Source organism: Passer domesticus, chromosome 2, assembly GCF_036417665.1.
Source record: "Passer domesticus isolate bPasDom1 chromosome 2, bPasDom1.hap1, whole genome shotgun sequence".
Lineage (NCBI taxonomy): Eukaryota > Metazoa > Chordata > Aves > Passeriformes > Passeridae > Passer > Passer domesticus.
In genome coordinates, this window is record NC_087475.1 from 73,087,243 (window position 1) to 73,108,173 (window position 20,931).

The 20,931-nt window shown below is 42.0% G+C and overlaps 1 protein-coding gene across 5 annotated transcripts in view; it reads left to right on the forward strand.

Annotated features, from left to right (window-relative positions):
* LATS2 (large tumor suppressor kinase 2) overlaps positions 1-19,125 on the forward strand; it is a 48,117-nt gene extending 28,992 nt beyond the window's left edge. For 3 of the 5 annotated variants that reach the window (XM_064409251.1, XM_064409252.1, XM_064409253.1), the window contains 6 exons: positions 6,870-7,002; positions 8,864-10,401; positions 13,097-13,679; positions 14,307-14,489; positions 15,682-15,788; positions 16,485-19,125. In XM_064409251.1, coding sequence (XP_064265321.1) covers positions 6,870-7,002; positions 8,864-10,401; positions 13,097-13,679; positions 14,307-14,489; positions 15,682-15,788; positions 16,485-16,979 — 3,039 coding nt within the window. In that variant the 3' untranslated portion in view covers positions 16,980-19,125. Of the gene's footprint in view, positions 1-2,494; positions 2,553-6,869; positions 7,003-8,863; positions 10,402-13,096; positions 13,680-14,306; positions 14,490-15,681; positions 15,789-16,484 lie in introns of all 5 variants that reach the window. The other 2 variants (XR_010356383.1, XM_064409254.1) reach the window with 2 other exon arrangements.
* Positions 19,126-20,931: the final 1,806 nt, after the last annotated feature.

Consider the following 20,931-nt stretch of genomic DNA (forward strand, 5'->3'; position numbering starts at 1 on the left):
AACTTTGGGACCGTGGATTGGCTTACAGCCTGAAGTTCATAGCTCTCCTTTTCAGGGGAAGAGCTGTATTTGCACAACTCGTGGAACAGAAGGACTGTAGTGTAAAATGGGAGGCATCCCCTGTGAAATGCCCATGGCCAAACACAGTGTGTCTTGCAATGAGCTGTGGTGGGAGAATGGAGTATACAGACTTAGTTAAAAGAACAGACAAATACCAGGAAAGAAAAATAAAAGGAGTTCTATGCTGCTAGGTAGAATAAGTTCCGTAGTGTTAAAAAGTATTTTGATGTAACTGGTACCTTTTGAGACATGTAATGAGAAATTATGTCATATTTACAGTTGCTGTTCTCCACTCTTTTTTTTTTTTGTTTGATTTTTAACCGTCCAGAGTTGTTTTAAATCCTAAAAGATATTAGAAACACTTTGATCACCAAAGAAGGGTTATGTAAGTGAAAAAAAGTAACCAGATGATCTAGTTACTTTTGGTTTGTTTTGTCTGATTCTTTCCATAGCAATAGCAAATAGAGCTATGGAAGGAATATAGTTGGACATCAGGAAGAATTTATTCACTGAAAGGGTGATTAAGCATTGGAGTGGACTGCCCAGGGAGGTGGTGGAGTCACCATCCCTGGGTCTAGTTGACATGGTGATGTTCAGTCAAAAGTTGGACTCATTGGAGGTCTTCTGCAACTGTAGTGGTTCTGTGGAACATGTGGTTCTGTGGCTTTGAGGATTAGGGTAATTTATTTTAGAGTTGGTTTGTGGTAGTCATGATACAAGGGTTTCTTTACTGGGACCCAGTAGAATTGACACTTCCACCATCCACCCTCTTTTTGCCTAGTAGTCCAAATTGCATATTTTGGCCAGAATTTAATTACCTTACTTTAATAGTAAGTTATCCTGCTGCCATAAAGACAATAATGGGACCCCATTGTACTGGGTGCTGTGCAAACAGAGTAGTAAATATACCAATCTTCTGTAGGTGCCTGGCTAAATAAAGACTGAAAGTGCTGGAAGGCAAACAGAATGAGCAGTGGCATAGCAATGACTGACACATTAAATTTATTTTTATTTGTTTTTCTTCTGATAGGGCATTTACCAGAGCACTGTATCATTTATAAAATCCTTCCTCTGTCTTTTGCACATACTCCCTTTGTTCTGCAAATATCCCTTGAAAATGTGTATAAAAAAACGTCTGGTTAAAGTTGTTCCTTACCTACAATTCCCCATTCCTCATTTACAGTCATGTATTTTATTCCTATGTTGATGTGATTTAATTTAGTGAGTCTTACATTTTGTGATGTGTCTGTATTCTTTTTCTGTCTGCCTAGTTTTATGTACTACAGTATGTCTCCTCTGCATACTTTAACCCCTGGTAAGCCTGGTATGAGGGGAAAAAAAAGAAGGAAGGAAGCACTCTGACAATGTGAGGTGGGAATGCATAGTCAGTGCAAAGCAGAGCTAAAGCGCCCAGCCAAAAGAATGGATGACCGTCAGAGCTGGAGTGCTAGCAGAAATAAAGATAATTCAGGAGCACAAAAGGTAGAAATGCTGTAAGCAAGAGCTAAAAGCCAGGGTTAAAGCCCCAAGTGACTTTGCCACAAGGATGACTTTTCCACCACTGTTGGCACATCATCAAGAATGGTGTGTGCACCTCTTATCAAATCATGTGCCTGTCTGATCTTTCTTGGTACAGATGTGGGCTGCTACACCAATAAAGGGAACGAAATTCCCATTTAACAGAAGAAAACAAATTCAGCCCTGGAGGCCAAGCTGTGAGAATCCCTTAGGATGAAGGGGACTTGCTGTAGGTAACAGCAGAAATGCTGTGAAAAGACAATCAAAACTAAAATCAGAGGCAGTAAACTGACCCTGCATATTTTAGGCTGGGAGGGAAGTTTATTATTGCCTAAGCAGGATAGCTTGGAGGAGTTTGTAACAGGAGCAGTGGGGGCAGAAACTTAACTAATCATGGAGCAGATATCCATTTGTTTCTGAATGGGTCACATAGTTTCAGAATGGACTAAGTGATGCTGCAGCACTCAGTAGGTTTCTGCCTCTGCTAATTTCCTCCTGCTTTTCTGATGCACTAAAACTGAAAAGCACTAATGACACTCAGGATAATATCTTAGTTATGTAGCTAGAATATTTTAATCAAGGTTATGGTAGGCATGGGAATTTATGCACAAAATTCAGCCCCTGATGTTAGCAACCTGAAAAGAGGCAAAACAAAAGTAGAGTGCAAAATTGGATGAAGTGTCCAACTAGAGAATAATTACAGAGAGAGAATATTGCAAAATAGCTTTCCCTGTTCTGTGGGGCTGCAGCAGTTCTGATAGAGTACATTGTACACATTGTTTCCTGAACTGCTTGGGTTTTGCATGTTTAAAATCATGAATGAAAAATCCTACAATGGGGGGCTATCGCAGAAAGGCTTGTAATCAATGCTGGACCATCTCTTTTGGCATGAACTTTATTTTTTTCCCTTCTGCAGGGAACCTGTATCTGTTTCCTGCATCTGTCACCCATCCTTCTTGGTGAATGGAAAGCAAGTAATTAATTTTTGTTGTTGTTAGCAATTAATTACCCTTGCCAAATTTTGGAGGACCTATTGTCTCCTTCAGACACAATGTTCTTGGGAAAAAGTCTTACTTATTGTAACCTCTTGTGCAATCTTCACTTGGATGATAAATACATCTTGGCAACGAGGAGCTTTCTGAATGAAAAATGTTGCTGGACAACCCTGTAGTACAGCAAGAACGCAAACCTCTGCCAATGCTGGTGGAGTGCAGCCAGGCAGGAGGGTAAAATGGGGAAAGCCTTTCACACTGCCTGCAGAGCACAGAGTGAGATGAAGTCTTTATGTGCACAAATCCAAATATCTGTTTACCATCAAACAAGGATTTCTCCTATTGAGCATCTGAGCTCAAAGGTGGCCTTCCTTCTAGCAAAAGCTTGAAATTTGTTGGAAGGCTGCCATCTACCAGTGCAAGAGTGGGGAAATAACAGAGAGCATGTGGACCATGGAGCAGTCAGGTTTAGGTAGCCCACTTGTAGGAATTAGCTGGGAGACTCCACCCTCCTGTTTTTTTTAATTTGAGTCCGCAAATTTGGGATTCTGCAGTTTCCTCAGGCTGTTTTGTGGTTCATGGCCTGACTTTGGTTTTCCACTAGATCTGTCCAGAACCATAGCTGACCACTGAAATATCATTTTAGTATTGCAGCTGTTAAATTAATCACAGCTTTGTTAGAATTAATTGTAAATGTGCGTTTTTCCTCCTGTGGCTCTTCACCTTTACTTTGTGGTTGATTTTTTCATCAATAGTTAGTGATGTCTGGAAGCAAAAAGGTGCCTGAAAGCCCTGCACAGAGAGATGTTTGAATCCTCCAAAGGGAATAGGGAGAATGAGTCGGGGCTGGGAGCGCTCTGTTCTCCTGTGGTTTCTGTGCACACTGCCAGTGGCTGGTGTTTCTCCATGGGCCTGGCAGCTGCTGTGGGGCAGCAGAGCACAGCCAGCAGCCAAGTTTCTCAACCCATACTGCGGCTGACAGCGCTTGGCCTCGTGGAAAGGAAACAATCTGAAGCTGAGGGCTTGATGCAGTGTACCTTGCAGTTAATGGAAATCTTTGTTGACCTCAGTGGAAGCTGGATTTGATCCTGTGCCTACTTGAGTGTTTTGGAGTTGGCTGCAGTTCCAAGTAGCTTTTTTTCCCCTGGCTCATTTCTGGTTCCTTTTTTTCCCTTCTCTTTCTAAAGTGTACTTACCTTCGAGTGGTGTAAAATCAAGACAGCTCCATCTGTGTCACTGTAACTGGGCACTTTTATCCTCGCCCCAGTGTCTGTCCTCATTTCCTCAGCCCTTCCACTGTCTGTGTATTGATTTGCAAGATTTTGGCATTGATTTCCCCCCTTTTTGAGCCATTCTGCTGCTTCTCACAAACACCCTCCATTTCACTTAAGCCTCTGCTTTCCAACAAGTGTAATTGTTTAATCCATCTTCTGCCCTTCTTCCTCAACTTCAAAACAGTCCTTATACTGATTCCTGGCAAATGCAGCCCAGGCCCTGCCAGCAGGGAGCCAACTTTCCTTTCAGCAGGCTCCTGGAGGCCAGCCCTTTGCTGCCTCACGCCAGCCATGCTCCCTTGCTCAGCAGAGCTCATCCCTGTGTTGCACATAGAAAGGAGAAGGCCACCGTGCCTCAGCAGCCAGCAGCCACCTTGGGCAGAGCACACTCTCTGTCATCCTCAGCCACACATCACCATGTCCTCTGTCCCTAAGGAAAAGGTGCTGGAGGTAGTGGAGCTCTTTTCAGGTGGCTGCCAGAGAGAAGAGAGCTGGGGCATGGACAGTGACAATGGGAACAATGATGCAGAGGAGGACAAATGCCAGCTGCAGCACTGCTGGGGCTTCTTGTCGCCCTCCACTCTCCTTAGGTATCACATGCCCCCAGAGGGATTTGTCTCCTGGGTGGAGAATTGTGATTATCTGTGATCTGCCTCTGAGGAAAACCTTTTTCCTTTTGTTACCTTTCCTTACTTCATTTTTTCCATCAGTAATGTAACTGCTGAGCAAACAGGGTATATAATGAGGAAACCCCTTGGAGGGTGGGAGCTGACCTAGTGAAAGATGAGAAGTCGGAGCTGGAGCACAGGGCTGCTGTTGCACTGGGGCTTGCAAGGGTGAGATTGCCACTGCTGGTCCCAAGCTCTTGCTTGCCTCTTAGGTTATCCAGCTGTGCTCAGTGGAATGTATTGTGCCTGTTCCCTCACATTATTCCCACTGAAGTTTAAATATGAGCCCCCTAAACTGTGCTGAAGGTAGAACATGCAGCTTCAGGAAGACAAGTGTTGTTTTTACTCTTGCTTTGCAGACACAGGCAATGGCAAAAGAGGAGAAAGTTACAGTATGATTTCAGAGATTATATCAACATGCTGGTGATACTATTTCTCCTATTTTAGCTTCTTTAAATTTTATACAGCCAGCACAGATCAGAGAGGGAGAAATGGACCGTGTGGGCTGTTTTATTAATCATTAATACAGTTGTTACCCAACATCCAAACTAGCCCAAATGTGCTTATAGAGAACATTTCATTTAGGAAACTAAGACTTGTGACCTAAGGCTAGATCCAGCTGCTGTAAATGGGACAGAGTATGTTAGCAGCCATGTGGAACAGGGCTGTAAAGCCCAGAGTCCCTGGATGATGAGAATGATGAACACTAAGATGTGCATTTGCTAATACTTTAGAAATGTATCCACAAGAAGAAAAAAAGAAAGAGGAAAAAACATTGTGGGAAATTCTTTCCTTCATACATAATATTTTTCTGTTGATTTAAAATTGTCCTTAGTAATATGTTGATGCCAGTGAAGTATTTCAGCTATAGGAAATGTGAAACCAACATTTCTATGAATTATAAGTCATAAATTGTATGAAAAATATTCAGCTTGCTATAGCTATTCCACAAGCAGATCCTCTGAGTAATGAAGAAACTGCTGCCATTTTGGGGGGAGTAGGAGGGGTCTGGGTTAAGCAAAACAAGATGCCAAGTGCCAGCATGTGGCTGTGTGCTAAGTGTGAATTGGTGTCATCTGAGATGGGCCTCCCTTGCTAAGTAAACAGTTAGTGGGTATTTGACGTGTACAGTGCAGCAAAGCTGCTCTTTGCTCCAGCTGGAGTTCCCAAATGCCAGCCAGTGCCCAGAACTGACCCTTGGGAGAGCCATGCACCAGTGCCAACCCAGCTGCCACATCTGCAACCAGGCAGCCAAGCCAGGGAGGCACAACCTCCCTCTGATTCAGCGCTCAGTGGGCAGGTTGTGATGACAGAATTCCCCTAAAAATAGTAATAAAGTGGCAAGAGATTAGGGTACTGACATTTACAGGCAAATCCTTGGTGGTGGCATTAATTTCATTCAGCTTCAGCCACCTTAGAGCTGTGGATTAAGTTCAAGTTAGTTCTCTAATCATGTATCACTAAGGTTTATCTCCCCTTATATCTTTTATGAATTGTCTTTTGGAGGTGATCATAGAAAGGTGCTCAGCAACTACTTTTGAGTAGTATCCAACTTTTTGATGAGTGAAGTTCTGTGAGTGAAATTCAGCATTAAAGCTCTGTATTTCAGTTTCTCCATCATTTCAGAAAAGACCATGCAGCCTCATGAGGATTTGTGAATTTTGCTTTGCAATCACATGGTGCTTGAGTCACTGAAAGGTGTTTAATATACCTGAGCTATAAGTAAAAGTATAAACAAACTGCTAAGAGCTGTAGAGTAGAGCAGTGATTGCTTACCATGGTTGTTAATAAAATACAGCTAAAAAGACTGACAGCGTAGCTTTCAGTTTGGGAAGCCCACTCATTTTCCAAACAAATAGTGGGTGATGTCTCAGCTGTACTGAAAACAGCAGTTTTTCTTCCCTGTGGACTCTAGTGAGCAGAAATCAACCCTGCCTAATTAGCTTCTTTGTGGTATTCGTGAAAAGATAAAAGTTTTTACTGTGTTCAGGTGTGACTAAGAGACATGCTCTCAAATACCAACAGCTAAATTTCCATTTCATTTGATCCAGTGTGAAACTATACTGGCTTTTCCATTCCTTATTCAAAGATTGCTTTTAGGGCTCTTGAAGTACACATTTTAATTTGAGGCGTCTTTAATTGCTAGAATCTGGGTAGGTTGTATGTTTTGTTATTTTCTTCTTATAATTTTTGAGTTGTGTAAGGCATGCAAATGCTTTCAAAATACAAGTCCATTTGGCTTCAGGCAGCTGTGATCTGGTGTTTAAAATGCTCCTATTAATGTAAGAACACTTACTGCTTTTCAGCTTGCAGTCCAGTACTTGGGTTTTATCACAATTCTTGTTTGCTTTGTACAGGAGATGGCTGTCCGGGCACTGAAGCAGACAGGGAGCAGAAGTATTGAGGCAGCCCTGGAGTACATCAGCAAGATGAGCTACTTGGATCCTAGAAATGAACAGATAGTACGTGTAATTAAGCAAACCTCACCAGGTGAGCATGATTTTTTAAAATTGTGTTCTTCTTTCTTGCAATAAGCTAGCTCCTATAGTAGGGTCACCGCTGGGGAGAAGTGTTGGACAGCAGTGTTCCACAGCAGTCTTGTAGGAGACAGTGAAGTGAACCTGGCTTTGCAAGGCCACCTGCTTCCAAAGAGTTGTCTGTGTACACATTCATAGTCCACCTTCTTAAACAGAAATCTGTTGTTCAAATCCAAATATTCCCCCACTGGACCAGAACAGACTTACTGGTATACAAATCTAGGTGAACATCATATCTCTCTTGACATCAAGTTTATTTTCACAGCTGAATTATGTGTCCCAAAGAAGGACAGTTATTGCTTCTACTTTGTTTTGTGGCCTCTGATAAGGGAAAGCAAAGTCAGCTTGCCCCCAAGGCTCAGGATGAATCCTTCTGATAGAGATGACAAATGAGTCTTACGGCTGCTTCCCACTTCCAGGCCAGAGTAGCCACTTCTTAGGTTGTTTAGGATTGCTACAGCGTCATCAGTGCATCTCACTGTGTCCCAGCAGATGAGCTGTCAGGGGTGTTGTTGTAAGAACAGCCTCAGTAATTCTGGCCTTGTGTTATCACAGGAAAAAGAGCTGCCAATTACAGATTTCACTTTAAAGATCTCTGAGTATTTGTCCAACCTGATTCCATTTCAAAACATTGCATTCTTTATGAGAGTATCATTTAGTGTGGCACACCCTCACTGTGTAGAGAGTGTGCAGAAACCTGTCTTAATACCATGCACATCCCTGTGTGTCTGCAGGCAGCAGGGCTTGTGTGTCAAGGTGAGGAGTCAGCAGCTGTGCTCAGGTGTGCTGCATCTGGCCCAGCTGGGGTGTGCTGTACTGAAAAAAGCTTGCAATGCGCTGTTCAGGCCTGTTAGTTCAGTATGGCTATTGTGAAGTCGGGATTTTAAAAGGAAATGGTTTAGGTAAAAATGGGCCAAGTCCTGTGATTTGTGAGAGCTAAAGAACCAGAAGGGGAACAAAAACATCACAGCAGCACAGAGTCTCCCCTTGTCTTTTTAGCACAGCCAGTGCTTTATACACCTGCAGTTTGTCCTCACATCAAAGAACTGATGAAAAGTGCCGTTAACACTTCCACTGTAGGAATGCTGCTATCTTGTCTCTGCACATTCTTCAAGCTAAGATTAATATGTTGACACCCTGAAAGATTTTCCTTCCCACCAGATGGAAGATGAGTAATGTGAGGGGGTACTCTGTGTCCAACACACTGGAAGGAATACAGGACAAACTGTATGATGCCTTTGTTTAAATGAAGGAGAAGGAAAGAGGGATTTTTGAGACTGATGGAAGAGAGAAATGTAAACAGAAAACCAGTGTGAGCAGGTGGCTCACTGTGCAGAAGATAGACTATGTGATGGCCTAGTAGTTTATAGCAATGCTGACTTTAAGTTGTATAGAAAGTCCTTCCAGGAGCTTTTTTTCTTCCCTTGTTGTACTTAACACTCTGCTCTGTAGCTTCCTCCTGTCTGAGAGCAATGACTGCTAATACTGGTCCAGCTTTAAGACACAGGCTGCAGAGTAGTCGGATGAGATCATAGTTAGGGAATTTGTGCTTCTATTTTCATGATTTGATAGGACTCCCTGATGATTCCTGGCATGAGCATTATTGTGAGCCAGTAGCTCGTTATCAGTAGGAATACTTGGCACCTGTAACTTTAAATGTTCAGTGTTTAATTTAGGTTTTGAAAGGTGTTTTTAAAACACATACTCCCTGAGCAGTGTGCATGTGTGTGTGTATGTATAAATGCATGAGTAATACAAAGTAATTGGTTCACCTGAATTGTTTCCTAACGTTCTTCTGTATTCTTTTTATAAAGGGAAGGGTATTGTGCCAAATAATGTAACCCGCAGGCCAAGCTTTGAAGGATCAAATGAATCTTTTCCGTCCTACCATCAGATCAGTAATGCAGCCTATGAAGGGACAGGCTTTGGAGCAGAAGGTGCAAATATGCTTACTGAGGTTCCAAGGCCATACATGGACTATTTAATCTCTACTTCTCAGTCTTCAGCTATGACTGCTCCTGTACAGCGACCCTCTGGAGTAGGCACTCACAGCACACCAACGAGCCATCAGCAGAAAGCATACCCTGCAAATATGGAGTCTTCTGTGATTAATTATCCAGTGGCTAATCACAGCAGTCAGGCCTTGCAGCTGCAGGCGTCCCATGGCTGCAACAACCAACATTACAGCAGGCAGCACATGATGGTGCAGGGGGAACCTATGGGATATGGTGTTCAACGGAGCCCGTCCTTCCAAAACAAGATGCAGCAGGAGGGGGGATATGCCAATCTCCCAAATAAAGGGGCAGTTGTTCAGAACAGTACTGGTCATGCATTTCAGCAGGCACCAGCAAGCCTGTATATCTCACATTCTCATCACAAACAGACAAGTCCTTCTTCTCATCAAATGCATGTGATATCCAGAGGTCCAGCCTTTGCTAATGATTTTTCAGACAGTCCACCACAAAATCTATTAACTCCATCTAGAAATAGCCTAAACATGGACCTCTATGACATGAATACTCCTCAAGTTCAGCAGTGGCAGGCAGCAACACCATCACGCAGAGATTCTGTACAAAACCCAGGAATAGAAACATCTCCACGGCAACACGTATCCTTCAGACCTGATGCCGTGGTGCCAAGCAGAACAAACTCCTTCAACAACCACCAGCAGCAGCCACAAGTGACAGTGTCTATGAGACAGGTTCCTCCAGGAAAACCCGATCCTTCCATTACGTCTCCAAACACAATCACGGCAGTCACATCTGCTCATATCCTGCAGCCAGTGAAGAGCATGCGAGTGATGAGGCCAGAGCCTCAGACTGCAGTGGGACCTTCCCACCCCGCATGGTTGCCTGCACAGGCTCCAGCTGTGGATGGCCTGGAGATCATGGAGCAGCATGTGCCACCGCCTGGAGCAGCTAATGCCTACCAGCTTGATGTGGATTATGGTAACCAGGAGCTGAGGTGTCCACCCCCACCCTATCCCAAGCATTTGTTACTTCCTGGCACCTCTGAGCAGTTTGATATCAACTGCTTGTGCATGGGCGTGGAGCAGACTCTGCGTGTGGTCCCCAGTTCAACAGGCAACAAGGCTGAAGAGAGCAGCGAGCGAAATGATAAAAGCAGCAAGAGCACTAAAGCTGAAAAACCAAGCAAAGATAAAAAGCAGATTCAGACGTCTCCGGTGCCCGTGCGAAAAAATGGCAAAGACGAGGAAAAGCGAGAATCCCGAATAAAGAGCTACTCACCTTTTGCCTTCAAGTTCTACATGGAACAACATGTAGAGAATGTCATAAAGACCTACCAGCAGAAAATTAACAGGAGGTTACAACTGGAGCAAGAAATGGCAAAAGTAATTTTTGTTTTGTTATAATAAAATCTAGTAGGGTCAAATTAATTACTGCTATTTTTGATTTGTAATAAAAAATTGTAAAGGCAGAACCCACTGAAGTAGTAAGTATCAGACACCTCCCTGTACCAGACTGTATCCCCTTAAAAGTGTGGATGCAGGTCTGGGAGGCTGTTTGAAAAGCTTGGGATGTGAAATGGTATTTCTTCATACCAGAAAAGTAAAATGAGGCAATGCTATAGGTAAGAACTTAGAATGCAGGCTTGAGGCTGAGATAATTCTGGCATTACTTTGGCAGCTCTTGCAAAACTCCTTGCTCTAGTTCCTCCTTGCTGTTCCACAATTGCTGCCCGTTCACCAAACCATGGTTCAGCTTGGCAGTCTCTGTGCCATATTTTCAGGTGGCTGTGTAATACTTGCCTGAAAGTTGTCTGTTGAACACATGTAAGTAATAATGTCTTGCAGGTAACTATATTGGACCAACTTGAACTGATTTTGGCACCGTTGCCAGAACTCGTTCTGAAGGCAGGTCTCAGGGAGATGCATTTTGGGTGACAGAACTTCTTTCATGCCTAACTGCAGCTCTCAAATCTAAGCTGACTCTCTGATAGTGCTGCTTAAAACAAAGCTGCCAAGCACTGATGGTTGCTCTGGCAGTTGTGTTTTTAATTTTTATTTCTGGAAGAGGGGTTTTTTTCTTCCTAGGCATGACTGGAATATGACTAGTCTACTTTTGCATTAAAGGATAAGCTCTAAGGAAACCTGTTATTAACACATAATGGGTAATAATTAACTATCCAATTTTCCCTAGCATAGTCAGTTTCCAGAGTCAATTGATTCAATGCTCACATTGCACCAGAAAACTCAGAGTTTGTTTACTGAGGTTAGAACTAAGAGAATATTCTTGGAAAATCTCTTGAAACGTTGGCATTTTAGTGACAGTTAATAGCTTGTCCTCATTGCAAGTACAGGTTGTATTGTGTTGCTTGAGTATTTTGCTGAGACTAAGATAGGGAATGATTTCTAGAGAGGTATAACAGGATCTAATTGTGCTAGTTCTTCTCTTCTGACTCTTCGGCTTTCCCTCATTCAGAGATAATTCAGGTATAAACAAAAACAACTCCTTCCCCTGGAAACCTTATTAGTGACTGAAAATACACATGCAGGAGATTTTGGCTATCTTAATATTTCTTTATTCTAGAATTAGCAAGAACAGAGCACACTCATTATTTTACCCTAAAAAGTAAATATTTCCTCTATTATGGATTGATTTAGTTATCTTTCATTTCAAAACCAGTATTCCTTGTTTTGATTTGGCTGTTTCCTTCAGTCTGAAACTTCATCCTACCTATTCTGCAAGTTTCTGTAGACTTACCCCATCCTTTATTCATACAGATTTAATTTTTATACCGTGGGGATCTCATTGCACAGTCTGGCTGCCCACATTCATCTTTAGATACCTAGACTACAGATGTGAAATTAAATCAGCCTAAGCAGCAGCCTTGTGGGTGTATGCTTGGGTTTGCAGCCTGCTAATCAGTGAGCTTCAGCCCCCTCCACCATCCCAATGGCCCCTTCTCACAGGCACTGATCTTTCTCTCAAAAGTAGTTCAGTTGATGCCAATGAATTCAAAATTTTGGAACTGGGGTGTGCAGAAAGAAAAGAGCATGCTGCAGGAAGTGAGTTGTCAGAGGAGCCTGGGGGTCAGCCCAGGGGTTTCTGCTGGTGGAGACCACCAGTGGCTCTCAGCAGAGGGCCAGACACTGAAGTTGGCAGAGTTGGCACTCTGCAGGCTCTGTCTTGAAAGGTGGGGAAAGTCTGGTTGGATCCAGCTGCTTCTCTTTTCCAAGAAGTTTCTCCCCACAGCCCTGTGAAATGTTACTTGCAGTTGCTGGGAGGCTCTCTGGAGACTGGAGATGGACAAGGCAGCTGTTCTACAGCTTGGGTGCAGAGGGAAAAGAATACATTTAGCAGGGAAATAGCTTCAGGGTCTGGGCTGCAGTGGCTGAGGGGATACCAGACCTGAGGATTTTATGTATATATTTTGGGAGGGGAAAAAGAGAAGTTTATAGAACAGATGCTCAGGAGATCTAAAAAGCTGAGAGTGGAGGATGTTCATGGCAGAGGAAGAAACACAATTTCTAAAGGAGGTTCCAAGGCACTTGGGAATGTGTAGGTCAAAACCAGCTTTTTAATTACAGCACAAAACCAAACAAACAGCACCCAAGGTAGGAACTGCTAATGTGAGTTGCCCTGGGGAACCATTCATGAGCAAAGTGAACTGCTGCACATAGGTTTAAGTTTCATTTTAAATTAAGCTGGGCTTAGGTGCACAGACATATAGTGGAGTGCAGTGGCAAAGTCCACATTTGAAAGGTGTAAACCAAGTCCCACGGTCAGGTTTGTTATGTTGTATTCCCCTCTCTGACAATATTGCCCTATGCCTTCTTGTTCAGCCAAAAGAGAGAAGAGAATCTCAGATACTGCAAATTCAGGCAAGAAGTTTGGGCACAGTGAGTTTGCCCTTTTTTCAGAAATACCTCAACAGACAGATAAGCGAGTATATCCCTCATGAGTGCATGTTTTCTGGTTCTTGGTTAATTTTTCTGAGAAATGTGTTTTGGGAATGCTCATTTATTTTTCTCTTGCTATGAATGTAACAGTACTAGCTCTTGTGGTTTGCTTTCCTTTGTAAAGGCAGGCCTCTGTGAAGCAGAACAGGAACAAATGAGGAAAATTCTCTACCAGAAGGAGTCCAACTACAACAGACTTAAAAGGGCCAAAATGGACAAATCTATGTTTGTGAAAATCAAGACTCTGGGTATCGGTGCGTTTGGAGAAGTATGCCTGGCCTGCAAAGTGGACACCCATGCCCTGTATGCCATGAAGACTCTGCGAAAGAAAGACGTGCTGAACCGCAATCAGGTGGCTCATGTCAAAGCAGAGAGGGACATACTTGCTGAGGCAGACAATGAGTGGGTGGTTAAACTCTATTACTCCTTCCAAGATAAAGACAATTTGTACTTCGTGATGGACTACATCCCCGGTGGGGATATGATGAGCCTGCTGATTCGGATGGAGGTCTTCCCAGAGCGTCTGGCTAGATTTTATATCGCAGAGCTCACTTTGGCCATAGAGAGTGTGCACAAAATGGGATTTATTCATCGAGACATCAAGCCTGACAACATTCTGATAGACCTCGACGGGCATATCAAACTGACTGACTTTGGACTGTGTACTGGATTCAGGTGGACTCACAATTCAAAATACTATCAGAAAGGTAATATTTTTACCCTTTTTCTAGGATGATATTGTGTTACTTGTTTTGAAACAATCATCTGCTTGTTGGCAGAAACACCAGATTAGGGAACTGGACAAACAGTCAATGGCAATATAATGTGTCTGTGTCTCTCTGACTCACTCAATTAGCTTGTTTCCAGTCCTTTTGTTTCCAGTACTGTTCAAAACCCTGTCAGTAATGTGGCTGTCCACTGCAGCAGCAGTAATTTTTCAGTTTATACTTGTTTGGAGGGTCTCTTTTGGGGGGGAAATAATTTAATCACAGATTTGCAGTAATCCATATGTCTCCTGTATGTGCTGTTGAATTCTGCTGTCTGTTGACAAAGAGGTCATAAACAATTGGTGTAGTTACCTTAAGTATACTCCATAGTTCTGTGTCCCCCATATGGAACTATACTTCCTTGTGCTGAGACAGAGACATTTTGTTGGACATTTTATATGAAAAACCAATTGAGAATGGGAGGGTGTTAAAAAATACCTTGGGCTTAAAGTTCAAGCGCTGTTCTTCAGTGAGAGTAGGAGATGGCTCTGCATGTGAGTAAATACTTCTCTCTTTGTATGTCAAGTTTTATGATCACAAATGTGAACTTTCTCTTCCATTTGAAAGGGAGCCATATCAGACAAGACAGCATGGAGCCCAGTGATCTCTGGGATGATGTGTCCAACTGTCGGTGTGGAGATAGGCTGAAGACATTGGAACAAAGAGCTAAGAAGCAGCACCAGAGATGTCTGGCCCACTCGTTAGTTGGAACCCCTAACTACATTGCTCCTGAAGTCCTGCTTCGTAAAGGTAGGTAAACCTGTATTTTTCTCCTATTTCACTATTTTGTTTTTCCTTGAATAAGCTTGCTGCTTTGGAAGATTGTCGTTCTGAAGGTCACAAACACTTAGCTCAGATTAAGGAGAGCTCCTGATGCTCCAGTGTTTAGCATCACCACACTGGGGGTGGCCATACTATGTGTGTGTAATGTCCACACTCTGAGGCCTTTGAGTGAGGCTGCTAATAAATGTGTTGGATAATTTTAACAGTGATATCTTTCAAGTATAAAGTAGATTATCTGTACTCATGGAATACAACTCTGACCCCTAGCAAGTTTGCACAGATCAGTGAGTAGCCAGCTGATAGTTCTGGATCACTGATTCAGATGGGTCACTTCAGCAAGGATGATGTAAACTTGTGGAAGTATGTCCTCCGTATTCCCAGCCAGAACCTGTGGAACCCAACAGGAAGTTTTTCACTATTTGCTCTGGACACCCTGCATTCAAAAGGTTAGCTTGAGGAATTTGGACAGTACTTGGTGACTATCCATGCAGAACTGACATGGTCACTGTAGTGAGAAGATTAGGTGTTCGGAGTTGTCTGCAAGCTAGATCCTATGCCTGATCTTCTCTAACAGAGATTTCACATTGGATCCTACATAATTTAATTACAGAAATTCCATTGAAATCAGTGTTTATTTTTTTTTCCAGATCGTGAACATACATTTTATTGGTCTTGTCACAGTAATTAAGTGATTAAAGTTGTTGCTTTGATTATAACTTGCTCAGAGAGTCATCTGTGGCTTTCTTCTGTCTGTAGAGCCAGGCTGTGTCTTTCAGCAGCCTTTCAAAGTCGTGGAGTCACCTCCACTAAATCTAAAGTGGACATCAGTTGCTAAACATTGTTATTTGAGGTTCAGTTTGTGCTGCTTAGCTGTGGGACTGGGCACAAAAAAAAACCTCCTTCATTCTTTCTAATGATAATTTCATTACTCACTTTTGTTGATAAGTTATTCAGAAAGGTTCAAGGACAATAGAATTTGATCTTTACTAGAAGTAAACAGCAGTAGAAGTAGGTCAGCAAGCAGAAGTCACAAGCCTTTTGTTGGAGAAAAGGCAGAAGTTTGTGCTGTGTGTTTTAACACTTAATTGCAAGTAGCTCTAATAGCTCTATACACATTCTCCTTGGCTAGTGGAGGTCAACCTTTTGGCTTGCCTTTCAGGATACACTCAGCTCTGTGACTGGTGGAGTGTTGGTGTCATCCTCTTTGAGATGTTAGTGGGACAGCCTCCTTTCCTGGCTCCCACACCCACAGAAACCCAGCTGAAGGTAAGTTGAAGCAAAGTTCCAGTCTGTGGTAGCAAAATTTTAACCCTTCCCAGACCTACTCCCATTTATTTTGCTGGAGAAAGAAGCAATGGTTAAAAAAGCCTGATTTTAAATAGTTCTGTGCAAGCACACATCCTTTGCCAGTAAATGAAGACACTGAGTATCAGACTAGAACTGACTTGTCCAGCTGCAGAGGTAAATATTAGTTTTATGAGTCTTCTCAGCAGAACTGTGATTTCTCAAACACAAGTTCATCTATTTAATTCCTTAGGGTGCCTATTAGTACCTAATATGCCAGTGACAATTGTGGTTGACAATATCAGTGTTTCAAAGTTGAACAAGGATAGTTCTTTCCTAGAAAGGATTTGTCTTGTGACCACTTTTCCTAGTTTACATTTTGGAGGCAAAGAGAAATAATTCCTTTGTGTAAACTGAGTATGTTCTCAAATCTGTCTATGGAAACATTCGGGTAGGAATTTGCCTTTTTAAAAAATGGAATTGTTCCTTTTGTCTGCTAGCCAGCAATGTTTTTCTACTAGTTCATTAGAGTAATTACTAACAGAAAATGAAATCTTGACGCTGTGAACTATGCAGACTGTGAGATGACTCGTTACATGTGCTCCTGTACAGTTCTTTGGCCATTGGAAGAGTTCTGTTTCCAGATCAGAAGTTCCTTAATACCTTTGTTACCTGCAGGTGATAAATTGGGAAAGCACACTGCACATTCCCTCACAGATCAAGCTGAGCCCTGAGGCAACTGATCTGATCACAAAGCTCTGCTGTGCTGCTGAGGACAGGCTTGGAAGAAATGGAGCAGATGATATTAAAGCCCATTCTTTCTTTCACTCTATGGACTTCTCTACCGATATCCGTAGGCAGCCAGCTCCCTATGTTCCAAAGATCAGCCATCCAATGGACACTTCAAATTTTGATCCAGTTGAAGAAGAAAGTCCTTGGAGTGATGCTAGTGGTGACAGCACCAGGACCTGGGATCCACTAGCCTCTTCCAATAGCAAACACACAGAACATGCTTTTTATGAGTTTACTTTCCGAAGATTCTTTGATGACAATGGATATCCCTTCAGGTATCCCAAACCTTCTGGAATGGAAGTTTGCCAGTCTGAGAAGTCTGATGTAGAAGACAAAGGTGTGGTAGATCAGACTGGAGCTTGTCAGCCTGTATATGTGTAAATTACTGTATAGAGTACTTCAGATAAGACTAATCTCAAATCCAATAGGGCCTTTAACTGATCCTTTAGGAGCTGATCCTGCAGCACTTGTGTACCTTCAGCTGAGGCTGGAGACATCCTGGGGAGTAAAAGAAGCTTGCAGGGCCAGGTCCTAAAGATGGCACTCTTGAAAGTTCAGGTCAGTTCTACTGTAAATAACTTTGTTGATAATTACACTTGAAATTCTGGTCTTCACCCAAATCAGCAAGGCCAGCAGTCTGTCATTTCTGGCCTATTTTTATTTGAGGTCAGCATCCCCCTTACTCAGATTAACACTTACAGACTTCTGCAACTGTCAGCGTTGTTTTTTAAATAAATAAAGAGCACTTATATTTTGTTTATAGCAGGGTTTTTTTCCTACTAAATTATAGGGATTAACTTTGACAAATCATGCTGCTGTTCTTCTTTTCTACATTTTTATTTTATCCATAGCACTTACTTCACATTTAGGAAGATGCATAAAGCTGAAGAACATGTGATGAAAGGTCTCTGTGCAATAATGTAAGAAAGAAAAAAAAGAAGAAGAAAAATGAAAAAAAGAAAACTGCTCTCTAATTTTCTAAATTTACTGATGCCATTGTATTCACACCGTGATTTTTGTTTATTATATGTATTTTCCACATTTCAAAATTGTGACATAACCTTAAAGCTGCTTTATTTCCTTCTGCTTATTGGAGTGTAATAGAAAGTGTGAGCAAGTGGCAACCTGGGTGTGATTTCATTGTCTAGTGTGTGAAGAATGTTGCATGAGCAGTGGTTTTCTATTTGAAATGGCCTTTTCTTGCCATTCACAGGCAGGTCCTGTGGATTCATTTTCTAAGGGTCTAAAATTAGACCATTTTAAACCGTGTGTTGATAATGTATTGTGTGGATGGTTTCCTCTTATGATTGTATCCAATATTAATTTTGTAAAACAGATTGCAAAGGTTATACCTGAGTAGTGATGTTGTGGTCTGATGTAATAGATGGTTTTAGCAAGCACATGTCACGGGCACACGCATTTCCCAACGAGGATCAACAGCCAGAACATTACAATGGAGCAGATTTGTGGGGAGAGCCTGGATGGGGCTGGGTCAGGCAGGGAGCAGCACAGAGGCCATGGCTGAGGCAGAGAGAGCAGCACAGAGGCCATGGCTCCAGCTGCAGAGGCAGCACAGCATCCAGACCAGAGCATCTCCCAGCACGGGGCTCCCGTAACGCGCCGAGGCCCCGGGTGCAGCGAGGCTGAGGCTGGGTGCCTGCAGCTCCACGGACACCTATGGAACCTGGAGGTATGTGGCTTTCCAGACATCAGACCCCACGTGTGTATCCATTTAGGATCCTAGTGTTTTAGGCACTGACATTGGGAAATGTTGGCATTGTTGGTAGGTCATTCTGTCCCGTTGTCTAGAGGTTAAAATGTTGCTGTGATGGAGCACAATAGGCCTTCATTTCTCTCAAATTATAGGCATACTTTGAAATATCAGTTTTTAACTATGTTAAAATATGCATTTTTCTTGTATGTATAAGTGAGAATTATTCAAGATGATATCAGAATACTAAAGGTAATTAAGCCATACGTATTTGCATATATATTATATATAACTAAATAAGTAAACACACACAAAAATCCGTAATTCAGATTAGTGTAACAGTCCTATTTAAAGTGATTGACCTAATAACATTTGATGAAAACACTCCTTTAATGTGTTTTTGCTTTATTTTATTTTTAAATCTGGAGCTTCATTATTTTTTCCGTATATTATTCCACATATTATTCCTTAATGTTTTAGCATATCCTATCCTATCCATTGTTTAGATATCTAAGCAACAACATATGAATTCATCAGCCTAAACTAAACAAAAATGATTGTGTATTTGTTTACATTTGTATGAAAGGAATGTTCTGAGGTATGCAGTGCTTGTGTTGTGACAGTTCATGTAAGATTCAGTATTACTGCTTTTTTATATAGTAATGCCATTTTTTTGTTATTTACATCTATCTGACATTCTTTCATGTGGTAGGTTCTTTCTCAGGAACTCAATTTAACTGTTATTTATTGATATATCATTGCCTTTGAAAGCTTCTACTGGCAGAATTTATTAAAAATCTGAATCAAAATCTACAATGTGTTACGTGTTATTCAATCCTCCTTTAAGGTAGAAGTTTTAGTGGGTTTCTTTTTGTAATGTTACTGATGGGATTGTGCTGCAAACATAAGATCCAAATCTCATCTCTCCTGCAGCATTTGATGTGGAATCTCGGGGCACCTTCAGACTATTCCTTCTGTCATCACGGCCCTTAAGAATAAGGAGCAGGATTCCAGGTGAAACTTGCTTTGGAGTGAGCAGGTCAGTGGATGGAATAGATATGGAATGGAATAGATAAAGCTGAACACAGTCACTTCCTGTGCAATGGTGGTGCTGCCAGGGCAGCCACAACTCTGGCTTGCCCCCTCTGGCTGTTGCCTCTGATTAATTTCTAAAATGTAAATAATTCACCTGCACATACAGAATCTCTGCAACTAAGCAAAACAAGAGAAACCAGCCCAGAAGGAAGCAGGTGCTTCCACCATTACTGATTTACAATCTGTGCTGCAGGGAACAGAAGCCAACTCCCCTTTCACCTAAAGAACTAATTTGAAAAACCAATCTTTCAAGTTTATCAGGCACTGTCTGTAGAAGCCTCTTGTCCTTTGCAGACATTTCAGAGGTAAACAGAAACTTGGGAGTAAATTTTATAAAATTTGGACAGGTAAACCTTGTGCCACATCCTGAGGCTGGCTCTAATTCATGTTTCTGCTGAACTTCCTGCAAAGTCAAGGATCTTCTTTTCAGAGGTTATAAAAATTCAGGGTTGGTATTAAAATACCCTTTCCTCAAAAACAAAACAAAGCAAACAAAAAAAAAAGAAAGAAAAAAAAAAACAACCAAGACAACTTTATAAAAAAACAGAAAACTTTATATAGCAGGGCTGCCAGGAACAGAAAGGAGCCTCTACAAACCTTTCATACCGGTGCTCTTCAGCAGGGCCACATTTGCTAAGCAGTAGCAGCAGCATTTCTTGAGAAGCAAATTATTCCTACTTGGATGCAAAAGAACTGGCAGTGGAAGTTAAAACCAGGTGCCTAGCTTGAGCAACATGAAAGCTAAATGAAGGAGAGAAGCATTTGACTTTTAAATGGAAATGGAAGAATGAGGCTATGCAGGAAGCAGGCGATAGCCTGGAACTGGATGGAAAATTGGTCTCACGAGCACAAGAAAATTCTTTTCCCTGTAATTTTTGAGGTATGAAATAACTGCCTTAAAAGCTTTCCTAGAGAAACTGCAACGAGAAGAGGAATTTAGAACATATAATTTGGTACTATCCCAAAATGCAGAAACATTGGCAGAAAATGGCAAACGTTACTAAATTTACTATTGGAATTAAAAATAATAAATCTTTCCTACAGGAAATAATCTTAAGAATAGATAATGTAGAAATAGCAACCATTAAAACACACACACACACCCCCCAAAAAAAGTGTAAAAATGTTTTTCCTGGCAGAGAAATCTGCTGCAGCTAAGAACATGGAAACTGTGCCTACTTCTTGTTTCTGTTCTGAGCAGTGAGTGAACAGTGGGCAGCTTTTTGTAAAGTCCTGGGTTCCATCTTAGCAAAACAAACTGAGGATATGATCCATAATGCTGGGGTCACCTGCAAATGCAACAGTAGCTCCAGGCCTCGCAGAAGAAACTGGAGCCTGGTGACACGGACAGCAGAAATTTGAACGGACTGATGGATGCGCTGACTTGCGGCTCTCGTGGTTTCCAAAGTGCCTTTACTTCAGTGCTGTGAATTGAAAAATACCTGTGGCAGTGTCTATTATTTTTTAAATGTGTGAAGAAAATGGGGCTTTATGAAGCAGACGTCGAGTGATCTTAAGGGTTTCTCA